The sequence below is a fragment of the Astyanax mexicanus genome, chromosome 7 (genome assembly GCF_023375975.1).
Source record: "Astyanax mexicanus isolate ESR-SI-001 chromosome 7, AstMex3_surface, whole genome shotgun sequence".
Classification (NCBI taxonomy): Eukaryota; Metazoa; Chordata; class Actinopteri; order Characiformes; family Acestrorhamphidae; genus Astyanax; species Astyanax mexicanus.
In genome coordinates, this window is record NC_064414.1 from 25,973,972 (window position 1) to 25,991,128 (window position 17,157).

Here is a 17,157-nt window from a genome sequence, read left to right on the forward strand (position 1 = left end):
CTTACTTACTGTAAGCCTGCCAATCAAAACTACTGTCAAATCTACGCTTTACCATCCAGTCAGTTGTAGTTAAGGAATCTGAATTAATCTTTTACCATCTTAATCCCTCAGATATGGATGCAGCTCATCACAGACACTGGCCAGCAGTGCTGAAGATGGTAGCTGGCTGTCACATCTCACTGTTTCCAATGCCGCTGCCTGAGGATGCTGTGCAGCTGGGAGGCTCCATGAGTCTGCATGGAAATCACATGACTCTAGCCTGTTTCCATGGGCCCAACTTCCGCTCAAAGTTATGGGTCCTGTTCCATCTGGAGGAGCCCAACATTGCCTTCTGGACCGAGGCACAGAAGATCTGGGAGGATGGTACTGATATTTCTGATGAAATTTAAAAACTGTCCAAAACCAAACAAAAAATAACATATTTGGCCGAAGGGATAATTTTTTTTGCAGGTTGTCAAATTAAATAGCCTAGATGTATATTTTAAAAAACTACAATTTAGAAGCGTTTATTGAACACTTAAAATTTTGGATTTCCCGACAGACAAATCAAACAAGCTTGATGCATTTACCTCAGCAGTGCCATTTTAAACACGGCTTTACTTTACCAGTGGTTCACTTATGATGAATTTACTTTAGCAGTGCTGTCCTATTCATACATGTACCTCAGTAGTGCTAATCTAATCATGAATGTACTTTAGAAGTGCTACCCAAGTCATGTGTAAGTGAATTCTACACAGAGAAAGGCAGCCAGTCTTTTAGTAAATTAACAAATGCTACAGATGATTAAGTGCTGGTAATGTTACTATCCTAGCCATGTACAGTGTATGTCTTTCAGCTGAAAAACTTTTGTTGAATTTATAAGAATAGAGCATACTATGAACTTAAACCTGACATTTGTCTGCACCCTGTCAACCTTTACAAATACACCGTTACAGGAAAAATTAAAATATGTCTTAAAGTAAAGGAGTCTTTTGTTTTGTATAAATGATACAGTGTCCTCACTTATTCGGCCTAATACCAAAAGTGCAATTTTTTTTTTTTTGCCTTTCTCAGTTGCCAGATAATTCAGTGTATCCCCACCAGCAGCACACTGCCTGTCATTATTTTCATTGTAACTAGGTAATGTTTGGTCACATCATGTAATTAACAGTGTCTCCTCTCTCTCCAGGCTCCAGCGATGACTCCACTTACATTGTACAGACTCTGGACTTTCACCTAGGGCACAACACCATGGTAACCAAGCCTTGTGGAGCACTGGAAAGTCCTATGGCAACCATCACAAAGGTTTCTCGCCGCAGACATGAGAACCCACCTCATGGAGTTGCCACAGTCAAAGAATGGTTCAACTACGTTACAGCAATGAGAAATGAAGGTAAGATTCACACATTTTTGAGGCGGTTGATGAAGTTTTCTCTGGAATGTTGCGAGTGGTGGAAGACCGCTCTTCAGCAGAGCGTGAGCAATGCTAGAATCTTGGAAATTTTAAAAAGAAAAGCAAAGTATGCACTAATTGTATATAATAATGTTTATATAATGAAGTATTAGAAGCAATATAGTGCCTGTGTTTTTTAATGTACCGTAGTTTAGACACAGACAGCTATTTTTGATGATGCAACCAAAAAAGACAACAACTCAGGTGGTCAACAGTGTGGGAGGTTAAGACATACAAAAGTTACTGCATAGTATAATGCAACATGCTCAGAGTGGTCCGGCGGGCTGAGTGCTGCCACTATGATCAGAAGATTGCTGGTTCGAATCCTGATCATGTAACTTGCCAACGGCTACCGGAGCCCTGAGAGAGCACAATTGGCCTTGCTCTCTCTGGGTGGGCAGATGGCACTCTCTCTTGAATATTGTTCTTATGCATTTCCATATTTATTGTATTTTTTTTATTAAAACTTTTGACTTTATTCAGTTTACAAAGAGGCAATAGCTGACTTTACATAGCTGACTTTCCTATTTTTGGGAGCATTGCAAGTAATACAGCGAGTCCTTGTAATTGGGGTGGGTTCATTTGCACAGTTTAAATGGAGGGAAAATCCCTTAGCTTGTCCAGAAATGCATGTGTAAAGTGATGTTAGGGTCTAAACAGGAATTCCGCTTCTTGACTTTAGTGGTAACCCAGAAGCAAGAAATGCCAATGAAAGAACAGCTCCTTATAGTTAGATTACTCATGTCTGATCTTTTCCTCTTTTTGTGTTTTTTCTCTCTCAATCAGAGCTTAACCTGTTGCGAAATGTGGATGCGAACAACTCTGAAAGTGGAGCTGCTGCTAAGAGCTCCAGCCTGCTGAGTTTCCGGGGTTCATCCAGCTACAACCACGAGACTGAGACCATCTTCGCCTTGCCAAGGATGCAGCTTGACTTCAAGTCCATCCATGTTCAGGACCCAGAGGAACCGTCTCTCAGTGGTACAGCAATAAAAAAAAATAAAAAATGCACCTACATATAAAAATATGACTGACCATTTACATCAGTCATCTGATTGGTTGTTCACATGATTAGTTCATACTTCACACAAATACATTGTGTACGTCTGTCTGCAGATGCGAGCAGCAAGCCTAAAGTGGAATGCAGTGTGGTGACAGAATTCACTGATCACATCTGTGTTACTATGGATGCAGAGCTCATCATGTTCCTGCATGATCTGGTCTCTGCCTACCTGAAGGAGAAAGAGAAAGGTACACAAGTCCTGAAAAGAATCTACCTCTACAAAAAACAGTCGAGCACTTGTTTACTGGCTTGGAATCTACCATTTCTACCACAAACATGACATATTGACTGTAATAAACTTATGTTAACAATTAAGTGTGTTCTATGAATTTAGCAAAATAAGTCTCTGACCAAATCTGTATCTTATAATATAGCCCCAAAACAGACAAATGCAAATACAAGTCAGAGTAAGAAACCTTGTTTTTATTTAATTGTGAATGGAAGAGACTATGAACTCAAGATGGTTCTTCTTTTGTATGGCCAACGTTTGTTAATACACATTGATTTTTGCATATTTTTCAAATATTAGATTAAAATGTCAGGTAAACAGTCGAAAGTCCAAACTTCTCCCTTTACATTTTTGGCATTTGTTTTGGCTGGACGGATGATACAAATAGTTACACACGTATATTACAGTATTTTTCGTACTGTAAAAATCATCAGTGTGCCTTATAATCTGGTGCACCTTTGTATGAATTGTACCAGTCAAGCTGTAAGGAGCAGTAAAGCCACTCCACTGAAGTACAGAGCTATATAGCAGTTTCAGTTTAGTTCTCCAGCAGTATTAATTAGTATTAGCTGCTAACCACTCTAAAAGCTAGCTCATTTCCCTTTCAGAGATGAGCATTATCAACCTGTAGCCTGCTGCTAATTCCGGCTAGCTCTGCTGGAGCAGCATTAGTATAACCCGCTAGTTTTCTTATATATATAAGAATTACAGTTTTGTTTACTTAGCTTAGCATTACAGGTCTTGCCACCCAGTGGTGAGACCTGCTAAATTAGAAAGAAAACAGGGCAACACCCCTGTTTCTTACTGGAGTCGCATAAAATGCATCTTATAATCCAGTGTGCCTTATAGTGGGAAAAATACGGTAAGTAGAATAAGGATAAAAACGGTGCATTACAGTGTGAGGAGAAAATCTTCACTGCATTGTAATTTTGCTGAAGTGTTTTGTGTGTGAATGTGCTGCAGCCCTGTTTGCCCCACGGATGTTTTCGTCACGGCCGGGCCAGAAGAGCCCCACTGCGCTGCAGGAGGAGGGCTCCACGGATAAAGACAAACCCAAAGAAGATGGAACGAACTACACTACTGTGGATTGGAGAGAGTTCCTCTGCAATACCTGGCACCTGGAGCCCACACTGCGGTAAATAACTACCACCATCCATCCAATCTCTTACACACACAGCTAGCTGTCTGTACAAACTGCATCATAATTAATAGCTACACAAGTCATGAACACTGGAACACAGGTCTGTACAAAACAGAAGAGGTGTGCGCTGGACTGATTTTTCAAATTTGGCTCCCTGTAGAATTCATCTGCCTCCTGCACATAAACAAAGTGTTCTCGGCCAATCAGAGTGCCTTTCTTCCCAGTGCCTCACCCCGCCTAGCTTTGCTCTGGTTGCTTTACAAATATTTAAAAGAAACTTATTTTTTTAATAATAATTTTGCAGCTTTCATTTATATTAATTATGAAATGTAAATATTTAGACTATTCATGTGTGTGATGTTTCTACATACATATGATGTCCAACCTTAGGGATTTGCTGGTCATTGGAGAATACAGACTTCTACACCACAGTTTACACAGAATCACTACACATCATACTGATACTTATTTTTGCTTTTAACACAATAACTTGTATGGTGTAGACTTATATATATATATATATATATATATATATATATAAAACAAATATTACAGTATTTTGTGATGTTACATTTAATTCTTTGCATGAGTTCAAATTTGACTCTTAAGTTATGAAACATTCAGGTTTTGTTATTTTAGAAACAAACGTGGAAAAAAAATGGCATCCCATGAAACCCTTTTCTCGCTTTTTTTTAAGGTACTTAAAGAATATTTTGACATTTACTCTCCATTTTAACAATAGTTTTTTTTTTTTTTTAATTAAAATGCAGAAAATGCAGACAACCCCACACTTAATAGGTCTAATACTAGGAACCGGTGCAGCACAGCAGCTCTCTTCTTCTTGGCTATTGATTATTTCGGTTTTGCAGAAGTCTGTCTTTTTATTGTTCTTTTAATTTAAAATATATAAATCTGTGCTTTTCAGTTTAATTTCTTGGACAGGCCGAAAGATTGACCCAGTGGGAGTGGACTACATCCTGCAGAAGTTGGGCTTCCACCATGCAAGAACTACAATTCCCAAGTGGCTTCAGAGAGGAGTGATGGACCCACTGGATAAAGTGCTGTCAGTTCTTATAAAGAAACTGGGCACTGCACTGCAGGATGAGAAAGAGAAGAAAGGAGTACGAGACAAAGAGGAACATTAATGCACACTCGCACATACATGCACTTCAATATGAGATCTGGGTCAATGTGACTATAAGCTAATCTGAAACACTGGATAAACTCACACTACTGTACAGTAAATACAGCCGCTGCTCCTCCCCGTGTGTGAAGCTGCTGTTTACTGTGGTGGTGAACGTGGCAATTTTTATCTTCAGCACTGGCCGAATGTCGCGCCTTTGTTTTTTCTTTTTGTATATATTGATCTGCAGCCTCTTTCATTTGACTAGAACCTGCTTCTGATTGCCAGTCGGACTTCTCAACATACATGACCTGCACTTATATATATATTTATGGTTTTGCTAACCGTTCACTTACACTGACTGCCAGTGAGGCCTGAAGCTCTCAGAGTGTGTTTTGGAGCTAGTTTACAATGTGGCTTAAGAGCGTTTGGCGTTATACTTTTCTCTACTGTAGCAATTTTAAAATTCCATTCAGATTTAGATGTTTTTAACATCATTTTAACAGTCAAAAGACGTGCCATTTGTTTTGCTGCACATATTTTTGTTTGCCGCCTGTCAGTATGTGTGTGTATGAGTGTGTGTGTTTGTAAATTTAAGCCTGTATGTGTACATATAGGCCAGGTCACGTCAACCGGTCACACACAAAAACAAAAACACAGACGGTTTTCCGGACATTCTGAGAACAGCAGCACATGTTCCAGTGTACAGGTTTGTCTGTGAGTGTCTGGTCGGTGTGCTCTGACCTTAAATGTGCTTGTTTGATTAAAATGACCAAATGTTAAGCTGTCTGTTCTGAACTGGGCTTAAAAATTCAGTGGCAACCGTTCTATCAAGATCAAACCTAATTGTATTGTGTTTTGAAATGTGAATTTTTCTAATAATATCTGTGATTTTTATTGGCATTTCTCCACATATTTTAACATCCTAAATGTGTAATCTCAATCCTCCATGTTAAGCATGTGTGATTTAATATTTTTATGTATAGTTAAGTGCAATAGATTTTAAATCCTGAGGTGAACAGGTTCAATGTGCTTTAACTGAATAAAATCATTATTACTGTGTTCAATTTCTGCCTGGATATGGTAAAGATTTTTTTTTTTTTTTTTTTTTTTTATTACGCTGCAGAGGAGACACTTTATTTTGCTCTCTTGAAAAATTTCAGAATATCTGTGTTTTATCAATGAATTGGAACCATTTTGTCATATAAAATTTGATTGAAAATTAACAAGCACTGTCGCAGACATAGATGTCATGCTAATATTGGGCTTTAAATTATTTATTTTTTATATTTTAAAAGGCCAGAATTAATATATAACACACATATATAAGACAAAGTTTTACTTTCAGATGTTCTAGGCCTTTCTGAAATTACACACTTACAATGTGTTCTAAAGTCAGAGCATGGGATAATGTCACATCTGAGTTAAAGGTTTCTCAGTAAAACATGATCCCAAATCCATATGGGGATGAAGTGGGGTGTTTTTCCTCCAGCATCCTGACCTCTCTTGCTCTTATGTTGCTGCATACTATTAACTCTTTACAGCAGCACAGCACAATCTAATAGATTTTTTCTCTATACAGGAAAGAGTTACTGCAACAAAAGCACTTTACCACTTTTTGATATCCTCGAATTTGTAGGAAACAATGTATGAGCAGGTGTCCCGATACTTTTGTTTAAATAAAAACCCTGGCCAAAATTGGTCACTATTTATATTGTAAATTTAGCTTTAGCTGATCAGATGCATTTACCCACATTCGCTGAGACCGCTCTAGTGACTGGCAGTATAACGGGGAGATATAGGAAGAGGTTAGGCCTCTATAAACCGCTAGAGGGAGCCCGCGAGTAAGGTAAATGGTAAATTAAAAATATTAACAAACCAATTGTCTTGGCCAAGAAACCTTACCTATACATAGATACACATACATGTCTTTCTACGGCGGGCGGGTTTTAGGCAGTAAAGATGCTAGCGTTACTGCTATTGTGAGCTGTAGCTGCACCATTCCATTCCACCGAATGGGTGCCATTTGCTTACAACTGTTCCAAATTAAACTTTTTTTTTTATCTTTCTTCAACTTTGAATCCAACACGTGCATTTAACTATTCAAAACATGTACTGGTCAATCTCATGTAGCTTTACTTAATTTTTACGTGCTTTCTAAGTCGAATATAGTTACAAAACTCATGTGACATATGAAAGGCATGTTTAAAAGCAAGTCTAGTCATTCCTTTGATTGTTTTTAAAGAAATGGTGACTGTATGTTCAAATAATTAATATTTATGACAAAAAAATACTCCTGTCACTGACACTCACTCCTATTAGCATAAAATTAGCAAAAACATGAAAAATAGCTAAATGGCGGCTATGCTAATAGCATGAGGACACTGATCAAGTTCTAGTGATTTCTCCAAAATGTGTAATTTTAAAAATAAAACAAATAAAATCTATGAATTAATTTAGGTAACAGGACCGAGTGTTAAGATTGACCTTCTAAGGCATAGTTACAGTAAGATGAAATATACAGAAAAACAAATGAGGGAACTTAAATTAGGTCTTCTCATGATCTTCAGAAGGACCAGCTGATGAAACTTCCTGTTGTAGATGTGACTTGTAGAATGTTCCAGATTTTTCAGAGTGAAACAGGGGACACAACTAAAAATGTGTTTTTACCTATTTAATATTATGGATTTATTATGAAAAACATATTTTAAAGCATAGAAGAGATTTGAAGTCACACAACAATGCAAAAAAAGACATATTCGAACAATTTTAAGGATTATATTTCATGGTATAGTTTAGAGTGGGGAGAGGTAACAAATGCTATTTTTTTGTGTTCTAAGTAGTTTTTATTAATGTTTTTAATTACATATCTTACTTTTGCAGTTAGGTCAATGTTCACAAGACACTATGCTTAATAATAAAATGTATTTTATCAAAAATTTCCTCGGGACAGGATTCACAGATTCGGTAGAATGGCCCGTGTAATAGCAAGACACTTTTTAAAGGTTTATAACTGAATTTAAAAGCTTTGAAAATTGTATGCGGTACCAAAACATTTTAGTAAATTATAGAAATTATTTATAAACTGTAAATGATGTTATGTAATAACAAAAGTTTGGGAGATGGACCACGCCCCACCTCTACGTTCTAACTCCACCCCGTATCAATCAACCGTCCTATAAATACCTCCCCTAACTAACTACCTCTCGTGACGAAAGTTCGCAACCCACCTCCTCCCCAACAACCCCCTTTTTCTACTCTTCCACTTCTTATTAAATAAAAGGGGGGGATATAACTGCACGCTTCTTCAAGCACGCAGTTCAGAACTCCAACCCAAATTTCCCTGAGTTCCCTCCCATTTTTCCTTCTTCTTTCTCTACTTTAGGCGTGGTCCGCACTTAGCAAATTTTGCTCCATATGAACCCGTTCATTCTGTACTCGCTCAGGTGCGCCCTCTAGTGTCTGAGCTGTGACCGAATCGTAAAGCAGATTTAAACGTTAGAATGAACGTGTTGACACTCCATGAACAGAGTTGTAAACACAGTTCAGTTTTTATGTTTTCTTATGATTCACTTGTAATCACTTAGTGAACTTACTAGTCGCTTCCTAAATAGTGGAATACTAATGAGGGAGCAGGAAGCATTTTCGGTAACAGACTCATTAGGTATATAGTTAAGCAATAGAACACGAGAGGGAGTGTGTTATCGCGAATAACATGGCGGATGTGATTTGGTCGTAGTAGATCATCACAGCCATGATGTTATTCACGATAACACACCACCTCAAATGTTCTATTGCTTCCATACAACTTTTTTTTTTGTACTGAACTGTAACAGAACTGTAGCTACAGAACAGCGTATGGGTTTATCGTTAGCTTGAAATCAAAATTGAGGGTTAGTAAGTACACGTTATGGCCTTTTAATTACGCTGAAACTCTCCTCTCCTGCTCCACAGTGTCGTCTTCATGTGAAAGCTGCGCGTTTGCGAGCATTGCAGCCTGTTATGCAGGGTGGTGTTGGTTTCTTAGCCGGCTGGACTGTGGTTAGGTTAGCTTAGCTTGCTGGCTGGTTACCGTTATCCGGCTATCAGACTGCGGCGAAGGTGACTGATGGATTTTCTTTCTCTTTTTTTCATAAAAGATGAGCCAGCTCTGCTGGTGAGCGCGCCGTGGTTGGGCGCTAACCTGTGCTAAGCTAATGCTTCTGCTGCTGGAGGTGATGATTCAAAAAGGTACTGTGTATATGCCGTTACTCGGCAACGCGTCCGCAGAGTGTTACAGATTTAGTGTGAGAAGGCCGTGCTGTTATCTTAAATAACAGGAAACAATAAGATTTTGAAATTGGAACTAACTGTTGTATAAAAACGGGCATATGCCCACCTTTCCCGAGTCCACAATAACACAAGTACAGACAGGGGCGTCACCTGGCCCCTGGCTTGGGTTTCCTGGGCTTTAGCCGCGAATAATTTTCCAGTAGTCCCGAATCGTTTAGCTCAGTTGTATTTATAATGACGAGACGGGCCATTGACCGTTGTGTAATTATAGTTCAAGTATAAAGTTCCGCCTTTCAGGAGAAACAGCCAATCAGCTTGCTGGTTTTGCTTAGATCCTTTGCCCGAACCCGACCCGAGATTTCTCACCAGTTGCTTCGGCCCGGGTTGGGGCGAGTTCCATAAAATGAAATATGATGTAGGCATCTGTTTTTTTTAATGCTATTTTTATTTTATATAAAGCTCTGGCATGATAATTTAAAATAAAGCTAAATAACCAAGTATTATTGTTAACGAAAACGAACGAAATAACGAAAGCTGAAAGTGTAAAAATATTCTCGTTAACTGAAACTAATAAAAACGACAATTAAAAGAAAAACGTAATTAACTGGAACTGTATTGTGTGTTTATAAAACTAAAACGAATTGAAATTACAGGTAGAATGCCTTTTTTCGTGTTTGTTAATTTATTTATAAGCACTGTTTCCCCTCCAGCAGTTTTACAGCGGGCGGTGTTGTGCCGATCTGCTCGCGAAGGGGATTGGGAAAGTTCTGCTATGCCGTCATTTCTTGTTTAACTGTTAGCTTGCACTGTTCAAAACAGCACACCTTCTGTCCTATTTGATGGGCAAGAGGTGTGCTGTTTTTGAACAGTATTTTAGCAGAACATACTGAATTTTAAATTCCCCAATATATGTTTCACTGGCTACTTAATACACTGCTCAAAAAAATAAAGGGAACACTCAAATAACACAATATAACTCCAAGTAAATCAAACTTCTGTGAAATTAAACTGTCCACTTAGGAAGCAACACTGATTGACAATCAATTTCACCTGCTGTTGTGCAAATGGAATAGACAACAGGTGGAAATTATTGGCAATTAGCAAGACACACTCAATAAAGGAGTGGTTCTGCAGGTGGGGACCACAGACCACTTCTCAGAACCTATGCTGTCTGGCTGATGTTTTGGTCAGTTTTGAATGTTGGTGGTGCTTTCACACTCGTGGTAGCATGAGACGGACTCTACAACCCACACAAGTGGCTCAGGTAGTGCAGCTCATCCAGGATGGCACATCAATGCGAGCTGTGGCAAGAGGGTTTGCTGTGTCTGTCAGCGTAGTGTCCAGAGGCTGGAGGCGCTACCAGGAGACAGGCCAGTACACCAGGAGACGTGGAGGAGGCCGTAGGAGGGCAACAACCGAGCAGCAGGACCGCTACCTCCGCCTTTGTGCAAGAAGGAACAGGAGGAGCACTGCCAGAGCCCTGCAAAATGACCTCCAGCAGGCCACAAATGTGCATGTGTCTGCACAAACGGTTAGAAACCGACTCCATGAGGATGGTATGAGGGCCCGACGTCCACAGATGGGGGTTGTGCTCACAGCCCAACACCGTGCAGGACGCTTGGCATTTGCCAGAGAACACCAGGATTGGCAAATTCGCCACTGGCGCCTTGTGCTCTTCACAGATGAAAGCAGGTTCACACTGAGCACATGACAGACGTGACAGAGTCTGGAGACGCCGTGGAGAGCGGTCTGCTGCCTGCAACATCCTTCAGCATGACCGGTTTGGCAGTGGGTCAGTAATGGTGTGGGGTGGCATTTCTTTGGAGGGCCGCACAGCCCTCCATGTGCTCACCAGAGGTAGCCTGACTGCCATTAGGTACCGAGATGAGATCCTCAGACCCCTTGTGAGACCGTATGCTGGTGCGGTTGGCCCTGGGTTCCTCCTAATGCAGGACAATGCTAGACCTCATGTGGCTGGAGTGTGTCAGCAGTTCCTGCAAGATGAAGGCATTGAAGCTATGGACTGGCCCGCCCGTTCCCCAGACCTGAATCCGATTGAGCACATCTGGGACATCATGTCTCGCTCCATCCACCAACGTCACGTTGCACCACAGACTGTCCAGGAGTTGGCGGATGCTTTAGTCCAGGTCTGGGAGGAGATCCCTCAGGAGACCATCCGCCACCTCATCAGGAGCATGCCCAGGCGTTGTAGGGAGGTCATACAGGCACGTGTAGGCCACACACAATACTGAGCCTCATTTTGACTTGTTTTAAGGACATTACATTAAAGTTGGATCAGCCTGTAGTGTGTTTTTTCACTTTAATTTTGTGTGTGGCTCCAAATCCAGGCCTCCATTGGTTAATAAATTTGATTTCCATTGATTATTTTTGTGTGATTTTGTTGTCAGCACATTCAACTTTGTACAGAACAAAGTATTCAATGAGAATATTTCATTCATTCAGATCTAGGATGTTATTTGAGTGTTCCCTTTATTTTTTTGAGCAGTGTATAATAAGAAAAAGAAGAAGGAAAGGAACATGAAGGATTATTATTCATAATATATTTTTATTAACTCTTAGAAACCTTTAAAAGTATTTTTACAATTATATGACAGCAACGTCAGTGTCCACATCAGTGCTGATTCTGTGTTAAAATTTCAACAAACGTGAGCTATACACAATTTCTGTGGCTTTAGAAATGTACATGTAATATCTGTATCTTGAATGTAATCCATAATAGCTGTTTTGTACCTTATGGGATTGCAATGACATTACTTAAAAAGAAATTCATATAAATTCTGTCTGTTTTCTTGCAATCAGGCTCCCATAAACAGTAATGTGTAAGCAGCAATGTGTACTGCTGAAATGTATATATACTCAGTATAGCAAATTTAAAACATTTTAATCTGGCATCAAACCATTAACTGAAAAAATTCTTACAGTGTACTGACACACAACAGCATAATGAATCATTTTACTCCCTTGTTCGCAATCAGCGACAAAAGGACTTTTTATTCTACTTCGTCTGACATGTTCACTAATATAAATACATGAACTAAGGAATTAGAGTGAAGTACAAGCATTAGCTGCTCATTAATTGTGTGGACCTGTTTGTACAGAAAAAAGACTGAGAAGACATTTTATTTGATCATAGATTATAAGTACAGTTCTTCTTAAGTCTTATTAGTGTGACTGCAGTAGGCAAACACTTCGCAACACTTTAGCAGCACCGTCCACAAATCAGCTGCAATCACACCCGCAGTTTCTGCAGGAACTGTGCACTCTAGTTAAATTATAACCCTTAAAGGTATACATTTGTTAAACAATCAATATCAGGATTGTTTGGCGAGGTGTGGTCTTCAACTTCTCCTTCAGGATCTGTGTTGGGTTGTGGAGTGTTATTGCTAATATATTGAATGCTCTTCGTGCATTTGTGTTTCCTTAATACAACAGAATACCTGAAATTTCTCCCACAGTCTGGGCAGTGATACGGTTTCTCTCCTGTGTGAATGCGTTGGTGTTTTTTGAGATCACTCTGTGTAGTAAAACACTTCTCACACTCTAAGCAGTGATACGGTTTCTCCCCTGTGTGAACGCGCTGGTGCTGTTTGAGAATACTGAGTTGATTAAAACTCTTCTCACAGTCTGAGCAGTGATACGGTTTCTCCCCTGTGTGAATGAGCTGGTGTATTTTAAGATGACCCAGTTGATTAAAACTGTTCCCACATTCTGAGCAGTAATATGGTTTTTCTCCTGTGTGAATGCGCTGGTGTCTTTTGAGATGACTCGGTCGATGAAAGCTCCTCCCACAGTCTGAGCAGTGATGCGTTTTTTCTCCTGTGTGAACGTGCTGGTGTAGTTTGAGATTACTCTGTGTAGTAAATCTGCTCCCACACTCTGGGCACTGATACGGCTTCTCCCCTGTGTGAACAAGCTGGTGCCTTTTGAGGTGACTGTGTGTAGCAAAACTCTTCTCACAGTCCAAGCAGGGATACGGTTTCTCTCCTGTGTGAATGCGCTGGTGCAGTTTGAGATTACCCTGTGAAGTAAAGCTCTTCCCACACTCTAAGCATTGATACGGTTTCTCTCCTGTGTGAATGTGCTGGTGTTTTGTCAGCTCACTCAGTGTTATAAAGCTCTTCCCACAGTCTGAGCAGTAATATGGTTTCTCTCCTGTGTGAACGTGTCTGTGTTGATTGAGATTACCCTGTGTAGTAAAGCTCTTCCCACAGTCTGAGCAGTGATATGGTTTTTCCCCCGTATGAACACGATAGTGTGTTTGGAGAGTACCCATTTGAATAAATCTCTTCCCACACTCTGAGCATTGATACGGTTTCTCTCCAGTGTGAATGCGCTGGTGTAGTTTGAAATGACTCTGTTGAGTAAAGCTCCTCCCACAGTCTGAGCAGTGATGTGGTTTTTCCCCTGTGTGAATGCGTTGGTGTACGTTGAGATGATTCTGTGTAGTAAAACTCTTCCCACATTCTGAGCAGTGATATGGTTTCTCTCCTGTGTGGATGTGCTGGTGTAGTTCGAGAGTACTCTCTGTAGTAAAACTCTGCCCAGTGTGGTAAAATTCTTCCATGCCTGGACTTGGATTCATTTGTTTAAGTGGTGTAGCAAACTACTTTTGCATGTATTGGAGATTCTTCTAGATGTCTTGAGCTTTTAGCAATTTAACATTGACCTTTGCGAAATATCCTGGGTGGTTGTCGTGATAAATTTCAGGAGAAGACTGGGAAAACATTCATTTCTGGAAAAAGACAAAAGATAAATTTAATATTGTAGTGGAATAAAAGCAGATTGATTATTTAAAAACAGGTACATTAATCAGTTATGCTATATGGATGGCTGAGAGGTGGGGCTTGAATGTTTTCTGCAGCACTTGCTGGTTTGTGTGGTTACCTGTGTTTTTTAGCACTTTTATTAGCAGATTGGGATGTATAAAATATGCTATGTAAAGAGCGGTATTATCCGGTTAGTGAGGTTAAAATCTTATGTTCTGTCCTCCACGAGGCATATCCTACACATATGAGCTGAAAATGTGTAGTCCAGCCTGACTGAGCTGAATTTAACGAAGTCTGTAGCTGCTGGAGGAGGCACTGCAGCTTCCTGTGACCAAACAGCCTGTGTAAACCCTGTGTAAACTCCTGAGAAATCAGAGAAATATTGAACAATCAACAATCGTGTATTTTGGCTGAAAATAATCTGATAGCAGATCTGTTGTTCTATCTCTACAGATTACCATTCATACCATATATATTTTAACCCATGGGCATTATAAAATTAAATTGTAGCTTCCTCTGTAGTAGGCCTGTTAACAGGCCACAAAATATATGCAGTGGAAACGCTGATGTTGTACTACTACTTTACTATCTCACATTACACAGTAAATATATTATACGGCTCGAAAACCTGAATTAAATGCAGATCTCATTTTATATTATAAATATCTTTCTCTGAAATCTTTCACTATCATTACTGATGGTCAGTTATTAGAAATTAAAAGGTAGCATTACACAATTAATAATTTGTTTTTAAATATTTCAGTGTGAATGAGCAGTGTCCTGACCTCAAGCATAAAAGCTAAAATATGAGGAAATTGACAAATATAAACACAATATAAAAACTAAATATAAAAAGTTTTTTATTTACACTATATTAGTAAACTGCACACAGATATTAACCAAAGACAATAATCCAAATCAATGCTTGGCAAACCTATATTTTAAATTCCTAGGAACAAATTGTTATTTTCACCTGTTAGCTTTAGGCTAACAGTGATACACACTACGCCCTGTGGAGATTCTTTTTTTGTAAATGTAGATCAAAATCCATTAAACATGAAAAATATTAAAAAGATCAGTCGAAAAATGTTTTTTACTAGAAAAACTGCAGAACAGTTTTTTTCCTCGACCTTAAATGCGACAACTAGCGTAAAAAACTTAAATTGTATTTTCTCTGAATATTCCATTTCCATTCCATTCCACAATAAATGTGGCGGCAAGCGAAGTTCGCATTTCCCCTGAATTTTCCATTCCACCTTAAATGCGGTAGCTTGCGTAACAAGTGAGCCTTTTACCTTAATTTTCCATTCCACCTTAAATGCGGTAGCTTGCGTATCAATTAGTCAGAATTTTTCATTCCACCTAAAATGCAACAGCTAGCGTATCAAGTTAGCATTTTCCCTGAATTTTCCATTCCACCTGAAATGCGACAGTTAGTGTATTCATTATATTGAATGCCATCACAGAGTCATTATAAAAAAGTCCACAGTAATATTTGCTTATCTTCAGGATTTTCCCAGTATTGTTTTTTTTTTTTTTTTTTAAGTCTGACAGTCAGCTTTTTGAGCTTTTTTTGAGACAACTTAAAATTGATGAGATAATGGCCTGACAACTAGACCCAAAGCGGCATTTGATTATTTCTATATTAACTTACATGTGTAAGTTATACACATCTAACGTTACATATTACATGATATGTTTACAGGGTCATTTTGAAAAATAACCACAGTTTTTTGTTCTTTTTGAGGATTTTTTTACAGTATGATTTATTGTCTCTTAAGTCTACATTTAATAATATAATAAATATTGTTTATTGTATTTTCTGTTTTATTAAGCTATATTATTTTATCATTTTTTTAAGTATAAATTAAACTTGGAGCGTCTTACTGTGTTTTTCCTTTTCTGTTCAGAGCGTTTGCACAGCAATTTGACTTTCCACTGTTAAAACCCGCCATCTACAGGCGGCCGCATGTAACTGCAGCAAGCGTTTAAGGTGGAACGTAAATCCGAATAAGCAGCTGGTTAATAAGTAGCCAATTTCAGCTTTGTAGTTAGTCAGCATTTTCCCACAATTTTCAATTCCACCTTAAATGCGACAGCTAGCGTATCAAGTTAGTCAGCATTTTCACTGACTTTTTCATTCCACCTTAAATGCGGCAGCTGGCGTAACAAGTTAGCCTTTTCCCTGAGTTTTCCCTTCCACCTTAAATGGGACAGCTAGCGAATCGAGTTTGCGTTTTTTCAGATTTTTCCATTCCACCTTAAAAACCCCAAAATAAACCCAAAACGGCACTTCTTTTTAGTTGTACTACATAAGTAAATGTAGATGTACATTTAACAACTAAAATGGCTGTAGGTTTTAAAAGGGACAGAGCTGTATTAAATCAACACAGCTAGAAGTATCTTCACCAACAGCCGTAGAAATGCAGCCTGTTTATGATACAGTCTGGACCCTGGACCGCAGCGAGCGTTATGTCGTTATGTCTCTGTTCATTAAAACGTAACACGGATCCACACTGGCCTCACAGTCAGACTGCTGACCGAAGCGAACTAGAGACCGATTAAATAATCCTCCGTAGAGCGGGAGATCTGCATACCTTCAGTAGTTCAGCTGACCCTGTACCTCCAGCGGTGTGGGAGAACAAAGCCCCAAAATCATTCCAGCTGTGGACCCCGAAGCTCAGCCAGAGCCGGTGGTCTGTCGGGTTGTGCTACACGTCAATATGTGCTTCTTACCACCAGTGCGCATGCGCGGACCAAATGTTTTTTATATGATTTCATGTGTTTTAGATACTAATGTGTAAATAGTAGTTAATAATATTAAGTATTAATTAAACTATGAAAAAAACAAAAAACGTTCTAATCCCAAATACTCTGTTGGGAGCATTTTCAAATATGGTGCTTTTAACTAAATATACACTTGGGTAGCACAATTCGTCAGAATACCGGTTTGTGGAGAGCCTGTCCACTCCCTGTTTCCCCCGTTGGATCAGCCAGAGGGAGTCTGTGAGCGAGTTCTCGATGAAGGAGGGGGAGGGGTTGCAGCAAAACGGCTAAAAACCTAAAGCTAAAATAGTGTCTAACTACACAAAGCACAAAAAGTAAGGAAAATG

General features: G+C 39.2%; 2 protein-coding genes across 11 annotated transcripts in view; one reads left to right on the forward strand and one right to left on the reverse strand.

Annotated features, from left to right (window-relative positions):
• Positions 1–6,052, forward strand: part of kiaa1109 (KIAA1109 ortholog) — a 75,393-nt gene extending 69,341 nt beyond the window's left edge. For all 10 annotated transcript variants that reach the window (XM_022684925.2, XM_049481756.1, XM_049481759.1 and 7 more), the window contains 6 exons: positions 112–363; positions 1,169–1,372; positions 2,219–2,410; positions 2,546–2,680; positions 3,685–3,856; positions 4,788–6,052. In XM_022684925.2, coding sequence (XP_022540646.2) covers positions 112–363; positions 1,169–1,372; positions 2,219–2,410; positions 2,546–2,680; positions 3,685–3,856; positions 4,788–5,007 — 1,175 coding nt within the window. In that variant the 3' untranslated portion in view covers positions 5,008–6,052. The remainder of the gene's footprint in view (positions 1–111; positions 364–1,168; positions 1,373–2,218; positions 2,411–2,545; positions 2,681–3,684; positions 3,857–4,787) is intronic.
• A 5,751-nt stretch (positions 6,053–11,803) lies between these two features.
• LOC103022475 (zinc finger protein 501) lies at positions 11,804–16,988 on the reverse strand. The gene is made up of 2 exons (XM_007230907.4): positions 16,642–16,988; positions 11,804–14,010 (listed from the first exon to the last, which is right to left on the reverse strand). Exon 2 carries the CDS (start codon positions 13,858–13,860, stop codon positions 12,559–12,561), a length of 1,302 nt encoding a protein of 433 aa, XP_007230969.3. The 5' UTR covers positions 13,861–14,010; positions 16,642–16,988; the 3' UTR covers positions 11,804–12,558.
• Between the last annotated feature and the right edge of the window lie 169 nt (positions 16,989–17,157).